At 55.0% G+C, this 14,308-nt stretch overlaps 3 protein-coding genes across 7 annotated transcripts in view; 2 read left to right on the plus strand and 1 right to left on the minus strand.

Annotated features, from left to right (window-relative positions):
• The first annotated feature begins 129 nt into the window (after positions 1-129).
• On the plus strand, positions 130-7,295 carry Nup205 (Nucleoporin 205kD). Of its 2 annotated transcripts, NM_134518.4 has the most exons (11): positions 130-270; positions 340-485; positions 565-888; positions 976-1,077; positions 1,168-1,730; positions 1,795-2,295; positions 2,352-3,903; positions 4,004-5,388; positions 5,452-6,504; positions 6,579-6,736; positions 6,820-7,295. In NM_134518.4, the coding sequence occupies exons 1-11, from the start codon at positions 264-266 to the stop codon at positions 7,230-7,232; spliced, it is 6,204 nt and encodes a 2,067-aa protein (NP_608362.2). In that variant the 5' UTR covers positions 130-263; the 3' UTR covers positions 7,233-7,295. The 2 variants fall into 2 exon arrangements, with proteins under 2 accessions (NP_608362.2, NP_728308.1); NM_167687.3 differs by having other exon boundaries at positions 130-485.
• A 363-nt stretch (positions 7,296-7,658) lies between these two features.
• THADA lies at positions 7,659-13,440 on the minus strand. 2 transcript variants are annotated; one of them, NM_134517.3, is made up of 7 exons: positions 13,266-13,440; positions 13,001-13,178; positions 12,644-12,925; positions 11,742-12,574; positions 9,423-11,674; positions 9,188-9,352; positions 7,659-9,125 (listed from the first exon to the last, which is right to left on the minus strand). In NM_134517.3, exons 1-7 carry the CDS (start codon positions 13,372-13,374, stop codon positions 7,704-7,706), a joined length of 5,241 nt encoding a protein of 1,746 aa, NP_608361.3. In that variant the 5' UTR covers positions 13,375-13,440; the 3' UTR covers positions 7,659-7,703. The 2 variants fall into 2 exon arrangements, with proteins under 2 accessions (NP_608361.3, NP_001245770.1); NM_001258841.1 differs by having other exon boundaries at positions 11,742-12,578; positions 12,996-13,178.
• Positions 13,441-14,061: 621 nt separating this feature from the next.
• Positions 14,062-14,308, plus strand: part of Hers (Histone gene-specific Epigenetic Repressor in late S phase) — a 41,963-nt gene continuing 41,716 nt past the window's right edge. Inside the window, exon 1 of one of the 3 annotated variants that reach the window (NM_001272807.1) lies at positions 14,062-14,158. The gene's annotated coding sequence lies outside the window, so the exon portion shown is untranslated. Of the gene's footprint in view, positions 14,304-14,308 lie in introns of all 3 variants that reach the window. The other 2 variants (NM_134516.3, NM_001258842.1) reach the window with 2 other exon arrangements.

Below are 14,308 nucleotides of genomic sequence, written 5' to 3' on the forward strand. Positions count from 1 at the left end.
AGCATCGATTTTCCGATTGACTTGGTTCGAATCAACCGTTTAGCCAGCGCAGCAACCGCAGTTAGCGGGCACAAGCACCGAAGCGCGTACGAGCGTGGTGAGTTCGTACGGTGGTGAACATCTGTGTTTTCCAGTATTTGCAGCACCCAGCCCTGGTAACCGGCGCCTTGTCGCAAAGCGAAGCAATCTTGCCGCGTTTTATAGTCAATAACTGCGAATCAGCAAGAACTGCGTGAACTGAGCGAACCGCAAAACCAAGTGAAATGGATGGTGAGTGCCTGGCCAACGAGCAGATGTGCGTGGGTCGCCAAATCACTAATGCCACCCATGCGTCCACAGCTGTAATCGAGGACATGTGGACGCCGTACAAGCATTTGTACAACACTTTTCAGACCGCGGTGTCCAATCGCAGTGGCTTCACCTCGGATCTGGAGCAGTGCCTCAAGAAGTACAAGCACAACTTCAGCAACTTGCTGCGCAATCCGGTGGGTATAGCAAAACAAGCGCTTGCAGATCCGTAGATTTAACTAATTATTGATAATCCATTATTGAAAATGTCGGCAGCCGAGAAGCGAGAAGAGCCGCAATCTCCTACGAAATGCCCTCAACGAAGGCGTCCCGATGCAGGGGCATTCGCGAAAGACAAAGATGTCACAGGACCTGGCCGACGAGGCGGTCATTCTGTCCGACATGTTCGATCTGGACGAGGGTTTCGCCGTGGAGCTGCTGTGCACCGCACAGCGCCAGCAGAAGCATCATCCCGGCCTGTCCAGAGGCCTTGTCGCGGTGCTGCTCTACTACGATGGACGAAAGGCCATCAGCTGCACGCTTCGCGACATGTTCCAGGTGGTTAGCGGCGTCTCGTGGAACACCGAACTGCCCAAGGAGGTAAGTTTCGAGATTTCGACATCGCAGGCATCGCAGTGCCGCTGAAAGAGAGATTCACTGACCCTGATTATCGTTCTACGCACGCAGATCACCGGTCTGGTCACTAACTATGCCGAGAGCCTTGTCGACGGCTCTGGGATACTGGGACGCCTGCTGCAGCTGCTCGAGGAGATGGATGTCGACAAGGAGGTGGGTTTGTATGCGCCTGTTTCTGAAATTCTCTGAAATTGCATATCTTCCTTCGCAAATTGTTATTCATTTGTTGTCCAACGTTCGCAGTGCGCTATGCTGACCACAAACCGCGCGTTTGGCTCCAAGAAGCATCAGAACCAGGTGCTCGGCCTATACGAGGACATTCAACAGGCATTGGCAATGGCCCTGTTCAATTGGTCGGCACAACGCGGCCTGCCGCGACACATTGCCATTCGGCTGATGCACCAATTGGCCAACCGAAAGAACCACGACGCGGGCGGCAACATGGACGACGTGACCCTGATCATGCTGATGGCTCTGCTGTATGCGTACGATACCTCCATGCTGCTGGTCACCGAGGAACCCAATGAGCACACAACCCGACTTCCGATCTTCAGCGATCGCGAGTTCGCCGAGTGCTTCCTGGAGGAGCTGTACGCGCAGAGCAGCTGGCAAGCACCGCGCCTGAATGCCATCATTGCCTACAGCTTCGGACTAACGCTGGCCAGCCTGCGGCATGCACCTTTGCAGCTTCAGGCCACCGCCATCTCGATCATCAATCGCGATGAGATGCTCATCGACGAGGCACTGGGAGCGCAGGTATTCGTCTTCTTCCACAGCTTGCTGCTCGAGAAGGATCTGGTCTATAGGTGAGTACTGACAACTGAAGTGTCAATTGCCGATTCGCAAGCTAATCATCATTTGTGCTGACAGCACGCAGTTCTTCTACCGCCGCGTCCATCTGCTCATCACGGACTTCATCGACTTCATGAACTCCAAGGTGTCGGAGCTGCGCGGCCGAGCAGACGAGTCGTCACACACGATCATCAGCTTCCTAAACGAGGGTCTGGAACCGCCGCCCAACTTGGACTCCAACTTTGAGCTGCTCATGCTGTGCGTGGCCAAGATGCACGGCGATCCGCGCGTCACCATCAGGCTGTGCAACGAGTACTGGGGCCCCGGCGATCCCAACGGCTCTACGGCATTCAAGAACACCTCGCGCTCGGTGTCGCTGTTCAAGTTCATTAGCTTGGCCAGCGACCTGCTGCCACAGACGCTGTTCAAGGCCTACCTCAAGATGATATCCGGACTTACACGGACCGATTTCTCGGCTCGATGCGCCTTCAACATGCTTAGGGTGCCCCAGATGGCCACCGGCGGCAAGTATGCGGTTAGCTGGGATCACTTCTTCACCACCCTGGGCAACTACTATACGTAAGTGTGACTCAAATCTGGTATTGAAGATCTCTCTGAAGATCACTATCTTCTAGTTCGATGCGCAACGACTTTAACACCAACATCGGCATGAGCGGCGAGACCATTTACCGCACCCGATCGACACCAAAGGCCATTACGCAGCGAGAGGCGGAGCATCTGGTGGCCGTAATGGGCATCATACAGGCGGTGGCGGAACACGACGAGGTCTCGCGCATCATGATCTGTGACCATCCCAATTGGCAGACGCCGCAGGTGCTCCTGGGCCTGGTTGCGTGCGCCACGCCGCTTTTTTTGAAGGCGGAGATTCTGCACACGCTGGCTGCCCTGGCCAAATCGAAGGAGACGGCGCGCGTCATCTGGTTCCACCTGGAGGCCTCGCAGATTATACCCACTGTGCCCGTGTCTAGAAGCTATGCCCAGTGCAGTTTGTTGGAGGAGATGGAACAAATCGAGAGCCGTTCGGAGCAGTATAACCTGACGCGCGGCATCCTCCAATTGCTCTACACACTGATGACCACCAATCTGCCGAAGAGTTTGGGCGCCGGGCAACGGACACCGGCCTACGAAGGCTATCTAAAGTCCATGATAAATTCGGTGTTGCTCAAGTTTTACAATCGCGCGTACAAGGTTCCCTCCGAGAAGTGGCAAGTTGGCGCCCAGTGCCTGAAACTGCTCTACTACCTACTGGCCACCTATCGGCCGTCCGCAATGGATTTTCTGGAGACAGTCGATGAACCTCCCTATCCGGGCTTTCACGTTATGATGCAGCTGCAGCTGAAGTCCGAAATGTTGCAGCTGCTGCTGTGCATTGTGGAGGAGGTGCGTGAGCGGCTGGACAACTACAATCGCTTTCAGGGCAAGAAGCTACTCGAGGAGTGCTCATTGTACGCACTGCTGATCCTGGAAGCCGCATTGGCGAAACAGAACGCCTTCTTTGAGGCCCACTCGGCGGCCAATTGCCCCATTTTGCTGTCGGGCCTGAATCGCATGCTCCTGGATCTGAATCCACGCAGTCGCAAGCCCGATCACGTGCTGAATATCATTAAGTATGTAACCTATAATAGCTGGCTGCCGCGGCACGCCCTGGCCGCCATTAAGATTCTGGCTTCGGTCACCCAGCTGCCGAATGTCTCCACCCAGATTCTCAGCATGTACGGTCAGGGCAGCAATGAGAAGCTCGAGATTCGTCAGGGTTTCGTCGAGTGCCTGGAAATGGAGGTGTGCGTGGGCAAGCACGACGACGATTTGTTGGACCAACTGGCCCTCAACAATCACGTTCCGTATCTGGGATTCGGCGATGATCTGGACAATGAGCGAGAGATGAGCGGGGAACGCGAATATTCAACTATTGAATCGCAACTGGAGCTGCAGGCGGGGGATGGCGCGCTGGAGAGCAAACCGGCTAGCATTGAGCTGCAACTGAAAGAGGCCATTATCAAGCTGTTCGAGATGAATCTTAGCCAGCAGTTGCCCAACTTTGTGTACTTCCTGCTCGGCGTGGATGTGCTGCGCGAATTTATGGCCAACGGACGGCAGCACCTGGCCATCGAGATGCAAAGCTCGTGCGTGAACTCCGTAGTGCTGTTGCTGGAAAAGTACATGGATGTGAGTTGAAAGCCATTGGCCATTACTATCTATTCTAACTAACTAACTAACTAACTAACTTACCAACTTTTAACAATCAAATCAATCTCTGATATTGCAGAAACAGCGTCACAGCGATAAGTACTGCGAGCACACGGCGAGAATCGTGGAGCGCATTTACCATCTGTTCCATGGACTCTGCGCCAATCGCCGCACCGCGGAGACGATACTGCGCTACTTCCGGCTAACGTGCAGCGACTTCCTGCTGCGTCACCTACGCTCGCTGCCCTTCCGGCAGCATCGCGAGGATCATGTGCTGCACGCCATGGGCCACCTGCTCAACTGCGTCTCTATCGATGTCAAACTGGCGGCCAAACATGGCCAGATGACGCGCTTCAACCAGATGTGCGACATTTTGCTAATTGGAAACGGAATGGAGCGTTCATCCCATGGCCTGTCGATGGAATTGGGCCACAGCCTGATTTCACAGCCGTCGTCGTCTTTCCTCGCCATGGATGTGCTACCGGCCGGTGGATCGATAAGTGCCGTGGCACATGGGGCTGGTTCGGCGTCTCTCGGAGCTCCAAACACTGGGGTCAAATCACTTAAGCCATCGCTGCTGCAGGAGACATCGCAGGGACTGCATGTCACCCGACTGCTAGATATTCTCGTCCTGGAGGCGGGCACGTTGAGCCAGCCGCAGCTGGAGTTCTTCGACGGGCATCTGATCACTCAACTGCTGCGCGACTGCGAGGCATCCGCCGAAGCTGGCGCCAATTCCAGGGCCAACTTGATCAACGTGCGCAAACTGTACTACATTCTCACCGACGAGCTGTACATGGTGCAGAGCATCATTGCCAGCGGCCAGCGGAAGGCCATTTCCACGGAAATCATGCTGCTGCTCAATCACGCCGTCAACATAAATCGCGTGCGGACACAGCGCTGCGCCACGCTGGCCTTCATGGCAGCATGGGGTCAACTGGTGCAGGTGCTCTTTAGCAACATGCCCGATGCCGTGCTTCCGGCGACGCAGCGTCGCCAGCACATCATCGATATCGTCGAGAAGGTACTCATCAAGGTGCAGCCCATACAGCCCATCATCGAGATATCCGTACAGGTGAGCGAGACGGTGCTGCTGCTGCTTGCCAATTTGCGCTACTGCTGCTACCAGGCCGAGGACCAGAGCCCCGAGGATCTGGCCGCCGAGGATTCGCTCAGCAATGGCAATGGCAACGCCATCGGCAACGATTCGCAGGTGAACGCATTGTGTCTGGGCCAGAGGGCAATCGGAACTGGTTCGGATGGCGGCAGTGGAGGTGGACGGGATATCGGTTCCGGTGGCAACAGCAGCAATCTGCGATTCATTCTCAAGAACCTCGTCCAGTGGATCATGATCAGTGAGGTGAAGTCGCAGAAGCTGCGCATCAATCTGTACAGTTCGCTGCTGAATTGCCTGCGGATCGCGAAGCGACTGCGCACCGACGAGCATCTGGAGTACCAGGAGACGTAAGTGTATCCTTCTCAACAGCAGTAGCAGGCAGTTGTAGCTTTCATTCTATTTCATTGCAGATTGATTTCGCGCCAGGAGAGTGCACGCACGTACAACAAGGAGCAGCGGCGCGACGATCGCCTGCGGCTGAAGGCCATGGCGGCGGAAGTGATTGGCACGTTCGGCGAGAAGCTGATCGACACCATCTGCCACGATGCGGTGACCGGCCACGATGTGTGCCGCATGCTGGCGCTGGCCTGCCTGGACATGATCTCCGAGCTGCAGGCGGTGAGCACGCTATGCGACTTTGTGGCATCGCGTGGCTACCTCAAGCACATACTGGAAAGCCTTGATCAGTCCAGTACGGCGCTTTGCGGGATTCTGCAGCCCGTGCCGGATCACCTGAGGCCGCTCTACGTCTACGAGTCGCGCATGGCCTTCCTCACGCGCATGGCGAACAGCAATGTGGGAGCCCGGCTCCTCCTCACCGAGCAGGCGCTGGGCGTGCTTTCGAATATGAAGGTCTATGACCAGCAGCCCGACCTGAAGTCCAGCGAACTGAATCGTAACGAGCCGCAGACCTTCCTCCCGTCCATCGATGACCGCTTCCGGTCGATCCTCCTGCCGGCGCTGAGCCTCTGCGATGCCATTGTCAACTCGCTGGGTCCGCGCAACAACTCCGCCGCCGTGCAGGTGCTTAACTTTCTGTTCGCCCACATCGACATGGTCGAGGCCATGTTGCGCTCGGCCACGCCGTATATGGACCTCGGCCACCTGCAGCAGGTGGCGGTCATTAGCAATCTGTTTGCCCGCGCCTCCACGCACGAGTTGACCGCGCTGGAGGATAGCGTGCAGCTGGATTTGCGAAATCGCCTGGGCCGCGTGCAGCAGCTGATGATCGTGGTGTTCGGACGCTTTTGCGTAAGCGAGCCCACCATTCGTCGCATGCTGCAGCAGGATGAGGAGCAGCAGACCAACCCCACCGATGACTCGAAGAGGCTACGTGTCAAGTATTTTCTGGATATAGCAGCCAACGTGTCGCTCTACTGCCGCAACGTGGTCACCAGCCATTCGAAGGACAGCATGACCTCCAAATACTTGCTGACCACCGTGATCAATGATGTAACGCTGCTGTAAGTCCATCGCCCATTATATTTAATTGTATAGCCATCGATTATTAATAGCATCGATTTAATTCTCCTTGAAGCACTGGCAAAATGTCCAGCAAAAAGCTGACGACCATCATGCACACCATCCTCAATCAGCTGAAGGGCTCCATCGGCTACTACCTTTCGCAGAAGTCGATCGCCGACAATCTCCTCCAGCAACGCGCCTCCCTGCCCAACATCAGCTTTGGGCCCAACGGTAAGTTCTCCTTGATTTTGGCATTTAGCATTTAGCATTGATGCATTCCACATTTGGCTGATCCATTTGTACCAATCAACCAGGTAAACAAAGCTACATAGAACTGAGCCAGCGATACAACGAGAAGCGCAGCGAACTGAGGCAGGCCGTCTTCATTGCCGAGCAGAATCTGTATCTGCTGTGGATCCATCTGGACTTCTATCTGCGCAACACCATCGACTACGCCAACGAAAACAGGAACGCCATCAACGAGAGCAACATGGACGACGACAATGACATGTCCGTGCTGAACGCCTCGCAGGAAGAGATCGTGCAGCTCAAGCAGCTGCTCATCTCCACATTCAACGAGACATTCTGCACGCAGCTAATCAACGCCAGCGAGGATTACTCGATTAAGTGCAAAGGCTTCAATGGCTCGCTGCTGCGACGCATTAAGGCGCTCGTCCAGTTCGCCCCCATCACTGCCAACGATGTCAATTCCAGCTTCGATTCGTAGGCGGTGGCCAAGCGATATGTTTAGTTTTATATATCAATAAAAAAATGTTAATTTTCTAAAACGATTGGTGGTTGCTTTTTCATTTGCAAACGCAATGACATTGTAGTCTGTCTCCCTCTAATTCGGCACTCACTCACAAAATATGGCAATAGAATGCACAATTTGCTCGACTATCAGTTACCCATTAATGCAGCCACAGGCAGTTTGTAGCTGTGCGCATGGAGAGATCTTAAGTAAACCCATAAATACAACATCAATTGTAGCCAGTTTACACATCCACTTAACTTCAAATATAATAGAAAATGATAGACTATCAGATACTCAAGAATGTTTGCATCTGTGCGCATGTAGAGTTCTTAATATCATAGAATAGAAAACGATCGACTATCACATAGCCAATAGAAAAGTAAAACATTTTGCTGATTTAAAAACTTTTGTACATTTAATACATATGTTTTAAATGTGCGATCGTCACTTAAATATTTGATACCCCGTCGGTATTGTTGGTGTTCTTGCACGTGGATCTGCTCGTCCACGAGCGTCCCATAGCTCGGTTAAAACGTGGTTCCTTTCGCAGTAATGGTTGTTCTCCTGCTTGTCGAACAGCTCCATTGCATCGGCGGTAGTGAAGGGCTCAGCGATGATGTCAACCAGGCGCTGTACCATGTTGAAGTCATCGAAGGTCAGCTTACCGATCATGGTGTCCAAGAATGGTGGTATCAAGGCACTGGGCAGGATGAGTGGCGCCATGGCAGACTGCTCTTGCTCCTGTCCAGCCCCACTCCTCGTCCGCAGTCCAGCGCCGCACACCAGCTGGACAGCCCGATGACGCACCCACTCCGCGTCGTCGTGCAGCAGCAGCAGCACCAGTCCACTAAAGCGTCCGACCAACCCAATGTCCACATCTGTGGTACCTGCAACCAGTTGATCACGCAGGTGATTGCGAGCCAGCGAATCGCACAGCTCGGCAGCCTGATGGCGAAGATAGACCGGTTGGCCAGGATGCACAAGTCGCTGCGCGTAGTTCAGCATGGGCAGCCAGTGCTTTCGCTCCAGCATCTTGCTTTCGCCGATCAGCCTACGCAGGCCGAGCAGCAAGCCCGCCTCCTGGTGGGTGGAGTGCTCCTCTGAGCAGCGCTGGACTAACTGATTCAGTTCCAGTCCCGGATCTCGAAGCAGGGTTTGCAAGGCGGCCAGGCGACCGGCCAGCTGAAGGCTCCAACAGCTGTTCTTTGAGCTTTTGATCATGTGCATCATGTGCAGAACGCTCGAGCGAACAGCCGGCGATTCATACAGTTCCTGGCCCACCTCCTCCCGCTGCTCACGACTAAGGGTCTCGAAATATCGGCGAATGTCGCGTGAAAACTCAAAGTGCTCGATATCCTGCTCACTGACCAGCGAATTCTGCTCGCTTAGGGATCTCTGTAGAAGAATGTACAGCCACAGCTCCACTTTCAGCTCGTCCAGAGCCCAGATGGTTTCGGCCAGATCCTCGACGATGTGCAGCACTATTCCCTGGGAAATGCCGCGTAGACGGTGCAGATGGAGGCCAAAGATCTGATAGAAACGGTTGGAGATACCCAGCTGCTGGCAACGGCTTTGGACCTCCTTATGATTCAGCAGATAAACGACGCCAATCTGCTCCAGCAGCTGGAAATCCAGCAAGCCGGGCTCCACGGCATCCTCCATGGCAGCCACCATCACCGCCACCAGCGCACTGAATGCACACGCGTCGTGCTGTAGGAGCGGAGCTGCCAGTTCGGCGAGGGTGTGTAGCTGCATTCTGGTCAACGAAGGACGTGTCCAGCGAACCAAGCGGTGTAGATGCAGCAGCAGAAGCAACTGGCCGTGCAGGACATTGGTGTTTAGCTTGGTGTTAGCTGCCTCGGTGTTCTGCGGGAAGAAGAGCTGAAGTTCTTGAGAGGATTCCGAGTAATAGCAGGATGCAAACTCACCTTTAGCCGTAGCTGCAGTGCCTTAAGTTCCACGACGATGCGCCTGATCTCGGCCAGCGCTTGTTCCTGGGTGACAAAGTTGGCCACCACCAGGGCAGCCATTTCACGTGTCATCAGATCGTGGGAGTGGCAGATCCTTATCAGGAAGGGCACAAACTCGCTGAGCTGTGGGAAATTAATAAATCATATTTGTAATAGCAAGAACAGCAAGAAGGAATGTGCCCGATCCACCTACATTTAAGGTTGACTCCGCGCCCTCCAGCGAGGACGGATACAGCCGGCTGAGCATCAGCAGCATGGCCTCCAGCTGGACCGCCTGCCGCCGCTTCCCGCTCGCGTTCTCGCTGCCCCCGCCGCCGGCGTCCATCTGCTCCGACTCGCGCTGCAGGGCGGCGTGGAAGTAGTCGAAGAGCTGCGGATAGCGCGTAAAGAAGATGCGTCCCGTCATGCGGTTGCGCACGTGCAGCTCACCGGTCTCCAGGCGGGCACGCTCCACGCCAAAGACGCGAACGATGAGGGCGGCCAGCAGCAGAGTGGCGCTATTGCGCTCCGCCCACTCCTCCGCGAGCAGCAGTCCGTCGAGGGCGCACTGAATGCCGCGGGCCATGAACTCGGTGACCAGCTCGGCCAGTTCGCTGCTGCGGAAGAGGGCGCGCATGATGTTGAGGGCGTGGCTGCGGGCGGTGATACCAGCGGCTCCACCTGTCCGGCGCTCACACACCTCGAGCAGGCGGTTCATGCAGCGATAGAGAGTGGCATGGGTGCCCAGCTTGAGCTCCGTGCCGACCAGCGCCTGCAGCATGAAGGGCATTCCGGCACTGCGGCGCGTAGCGCACAGGCGGGCACCCTTGCCTGCCCACTCCTCCTGGCCGCTGACCATCGCCATGGCCTCGTCGACCCACTGGCCGGGCAGCTGGTTGAGACGCACCGACTCGCTGTGCCAGAAGCGGCGGCACAGCATCGTGAATCCCACGTAGGCCTGCTCGAAGGCGCCGCGATGCTTCGTCTCGGCCAGCAGTTGCAGGAAATGCTCCCCGATGGCCTCCAGCTGAGCACGGCTGAGCAGGAAGTCGCCCTGCTGCTGCTGCTGCTCCTCATCCTCCTCCTCCTCCAGTGGTGCGCGCTGGACAAGCTCGCCCAGGATGAGGCACACCTCCTTGCTGCTGCGCCAAGCGCACAGCAGTATCATCTGGGGCGTCGTGCGCACCTGCAGCAGTTCCTCGCGGCTCAACTGACGGTCGAGCACGTTGGTCAGCGGCTGATCCGTCTCCTGGTCGCAGGTTTCGGGCAGGTGGCCTTCGGGGGAAGCGCTGCTGACCACAGGCAGCACTACGCTGCTGACTGCCAGGCACATGGTCACTAGCTCGTCTATGTACTGCCTCCACTGAGGCTCTTTCGCCAGTTCCTTGAGTTTGAGTTGCTGCAGCAGATGCCGGCTGGCAAAAAGCAGGCCGTACAAAGGGTTCAGCTTGGCCGCCTCGCCAAGATCAAGCTGGGCGAGACGCAGGCCCTCCCTCAAGTGCTGCAGGCACCACTGCAATGCCCTGAAGGTAAGCGGCTCGTGGATTGTGCCACCGTGCGTTGGCGTGGGCATCTCGCTTTGCACTCGACTGGCTTTGCAATAGACCTGCAGCTGGAAGGCTCCGGTGGCGGAGTCCGATGGCCTGAGGGAGAGCAGCAGCTCGATCATCTCATCCGGCTTGAAGAGGGAATGGGATTGAAATCGCTCCAGCAGCTGAGCGGCCAGCACTTTGTTGTGCTCGTAGCTGTCGCCCAAGCAGGCCATCAGTGCCTCTGTGGGCAGCTCTATTCCCAACTCGCTGAACGTTATGCCCACCATCTCGCTTAACTCCAGGCAATCGCGCAGCAAGCGCAGCGAAAGCCAGCGTCGTCCGTAGTTCGCCGTGGGAAACAGATTCTGCGCGAGAGTGCGGATAAGCCGTATTAGGAACTGGAGCACCTCCTGCGACGCCGGCGTGCGGCTCTTCCGGTACTCGACCAGGCCGAAATGGACTCTCTTGAGGGCCTTCTGCAGCAGACCGTAGCCTAGCTGCCGCAGATGGGCGCTAGGATTGTTGGCATTGTGCCGCACGTAAAGTTCAATGGCGCCCATTTGGTCGGCATTTAAAAGTTCGCTGGGACGCGGCGTCTCCACCAGAAATCGCAGCGCCAGTAGGCGCGTGTGGTCGTCCAGTCCGATGAGGGCCTGTTCCACCTCCTCTTTCATGCCACGCAACAGATTCTGCCGCCTGGCGCTGAGTTGCCTCACGCCCAGAATCGCCGCCAGCTTGCAGCTAAGCGGCAGCCGGTCGTCTGGCAGGAGCACTTGCGCCAGTCTCGTTGGCTCCAGCTGTACGGCCTGTGCGATCAGCTCCTCAATGACCTGGCGGCGCTTCTCCGGCACGCGGATTGCCGCCAAAAGCAGACCGAACCACCGGCTCTGCCACTCGGCGAAGGGTTCCGTCTTGTGGGCCGATACCATCATGGCTAATAAGTATAATAACAAAAGGAATAAGTACACGATTCGAGGCTGCATTCAATGAAGGATACTTGCCTTTGAACAGGGCATCCACACAATCCTCACAGCCCAGATGGCGCGGGAATATGACTCCGAACAGCGAAGGACAGTTCTCGATGGACTTGCTGACTCCGGCCACCGCAACCAGCTGCTCCAGTGCCATGCAACTGGCATTTAGGTATGCAGCACGATCTTCAAACTGGCGATAGACGACTTGGAAGAGCTCCTCCTGGCCGGCGGCCTGGGCGTGCTGCAGCACCTGGTGCAGCAGGGCGCTGCTCATGTGGCGCACGGAGTCCGTGTCACTGGAGATATTCTGCAGGGCGAACACCTGCAGCTGTGCCAAGATCCGTTGGTATAGCAACTTCTGGTCGTCAGGAAGATGGGCGTGCATCTCGCCCAGCGATTTGGAGTAAATGAACAGATGCTTGGAAAGGAAGACAAGCAGATTGGTCACGGTGCTTTTCAGCTCGCTGACGGCCACGATCCTCTTCAGAATAGCCAGTGCTAGTGTAGCGTTTTCTGTATAATCGACGGGCCGCAGGACGAGCAGGGCGGCCATCTGTATGGGAACATCCTGCTCTGCCTTTGGCCTCGAGCAGTCTTCGACATACGCCTTGAATGTTCCGGAAAACCGAGCCAGGTGACCGATCAGCAGGGCGGCAATGGAGCGTACGTCCCACGGAGTGTCGTAGTAGCGAGCCACCTTTTGGGCCACCGCATTCGACGTGCCCGGAAACCGCTGATCCTCGAACAGGCGCAACTTGTCGCTCCACTCGGCCAGCAGACTAACCAAGAACCGCAGCGCATTCTGCACGTACAAGTAGAGCTCGTTGCGACGCGTTGGCGAGAGTTCCAGCGTAGGGTCACTGTCTTAAAGCAAGGTAATTGTGGAGTCAGCATTGTGCGCAGCTATCATATACATTAGATTGACGCACCAAATGTCCGCCCAGTAGCGCTCCAAGGCGGTAGTTAGCAGCGGCGCAAAGCGATGCACCTGTTTGCCCAGGGCCTCCCGTCCAAAGGGAAAGTTCTGCAGGCAGGCGTTGGCGGACACGAAGACATCGTTGGTGCGCTCGTGGCTGACAGGCGGCGTGATCACTGCGAGACTGTTGGCCATTTCGCCGAGCGACTGCTGCAGAGCCTCCAGCAGGTGCTCCTTCGAGTGCCTGCGATGTGGCGACGCATTCTGTTTGGCCAGCGCATTGTCCGAGAAGAGTCTAAATGGGATTGATCATCGGCTATAGGACATCCAGTTGGATCGTGTGGCTTGAGTCGCCGTGGGCTCACCGTACTTGGTCAGCTGGTTGCGCACGGCGTGCTTCAGGGGACTGGCCAGCAGGAGATCCGCCAGGAAGTGGGCTACATCTTCATGATCTTGCGCCTGCTCCCCGTAAAAGACATCCTTGACCACCTGCACCTGCTCCGCACTGCTCTTGGCCGCCGCGAACTGGAGCACAAAGTCATGTGGCGCTGGAAAATGGAGAAGCGATTGGAGCCTCAGCATGCATGTTTATACATAGCTTACTGGTGGTCACTAAGTGACCCACCACAACCCACCGGCAATCCACGTGTTGGGCAGTGGCACAAGGGCGTCGCGCAGCTCGGCAAATCTCTTGGGGTGAGCACACACCTTCAAGGCGGCCACGCGCAGGTTCAGATCGTTCATGGTTCTGTCAGGATTGCGGATAAATAGTAAATATCAGATGGTTTAAATCAGCCACTTTGGTGTTGTCAGTAGAGCTGTGAGCAATTCGATTTCAAAATCGATCTAATCGATATTTTCAGATGGGCGAAGAAATCGATAACATTACTAGGAAATCGATGCTATGTCTATCTATCTTTATAAGGTGACAAATCTAATCTTAAAGTAATATTCCTCAATTAAATTAATCACATTTGTACTGCCCCCTACGTACCAGTGGATTATAAATAATCTATGAAAACATATTGATCTTACAAAATATATTAACATTGCATTTTTTTAGATAACAAAAATTCTAAGCATAAGAGCTGCCTCTTAATTTTTAAGCTGATTAATTGATTTAAGGCCGTTTTTTTCGACTTAATCGATCTTTTTTAGAATCGAAAAGAATCGATTCCCAAGCGGTAATATTGTTTACGACATTAGTTGCCACCTTTACTTATTTACTTACTTTACTTTGTGGAACTAAGTTCCACATCTGGGATGCCAAACACTCACGCTTAGCAAGTACTTGCTCCTCTGCTAACCCAGTGCGCCCATAAATTCTGTGCTGCCACCTTTTCTTCTATCGGAGATACGCGCCGCGACAAGAGTTGCCATCCGCTCTCCTTGCCCGTTACACACAGCACCAACAAAACTTGATACGTATCTATCGATAGTATCGCATGGAAATAGGTCCTAGTTCCACCTCTAATGTGCATTGGGTTATTTATTTTTTTTCCTGTGATTTGTTTATTGAGTGAGCCCTGTACGATGCGATTTTTATGTGCGAATAGTAAATATTTCGGCCCACGGTGCCATCCGATTCAGATGGAAAACACAATTGGTTTCCAATAGGAAAAGTTTGCATCATGTTTTCGTATGCCAAACGCTCGACGTGTGCGTGTGCGTGCGTATG

The sequence above is a fragment of the Drosophila melanogaster genome, chromosome X (genome assembly GCF_000001215.4).
Source record: "Drosophila melanogaster chromosome X".
NCBI lineage: Eukaryota > Metazoa > Arthropoda > Insecta > Diptera > Drosophilidae > Drosophila > Drosophila melanogaster.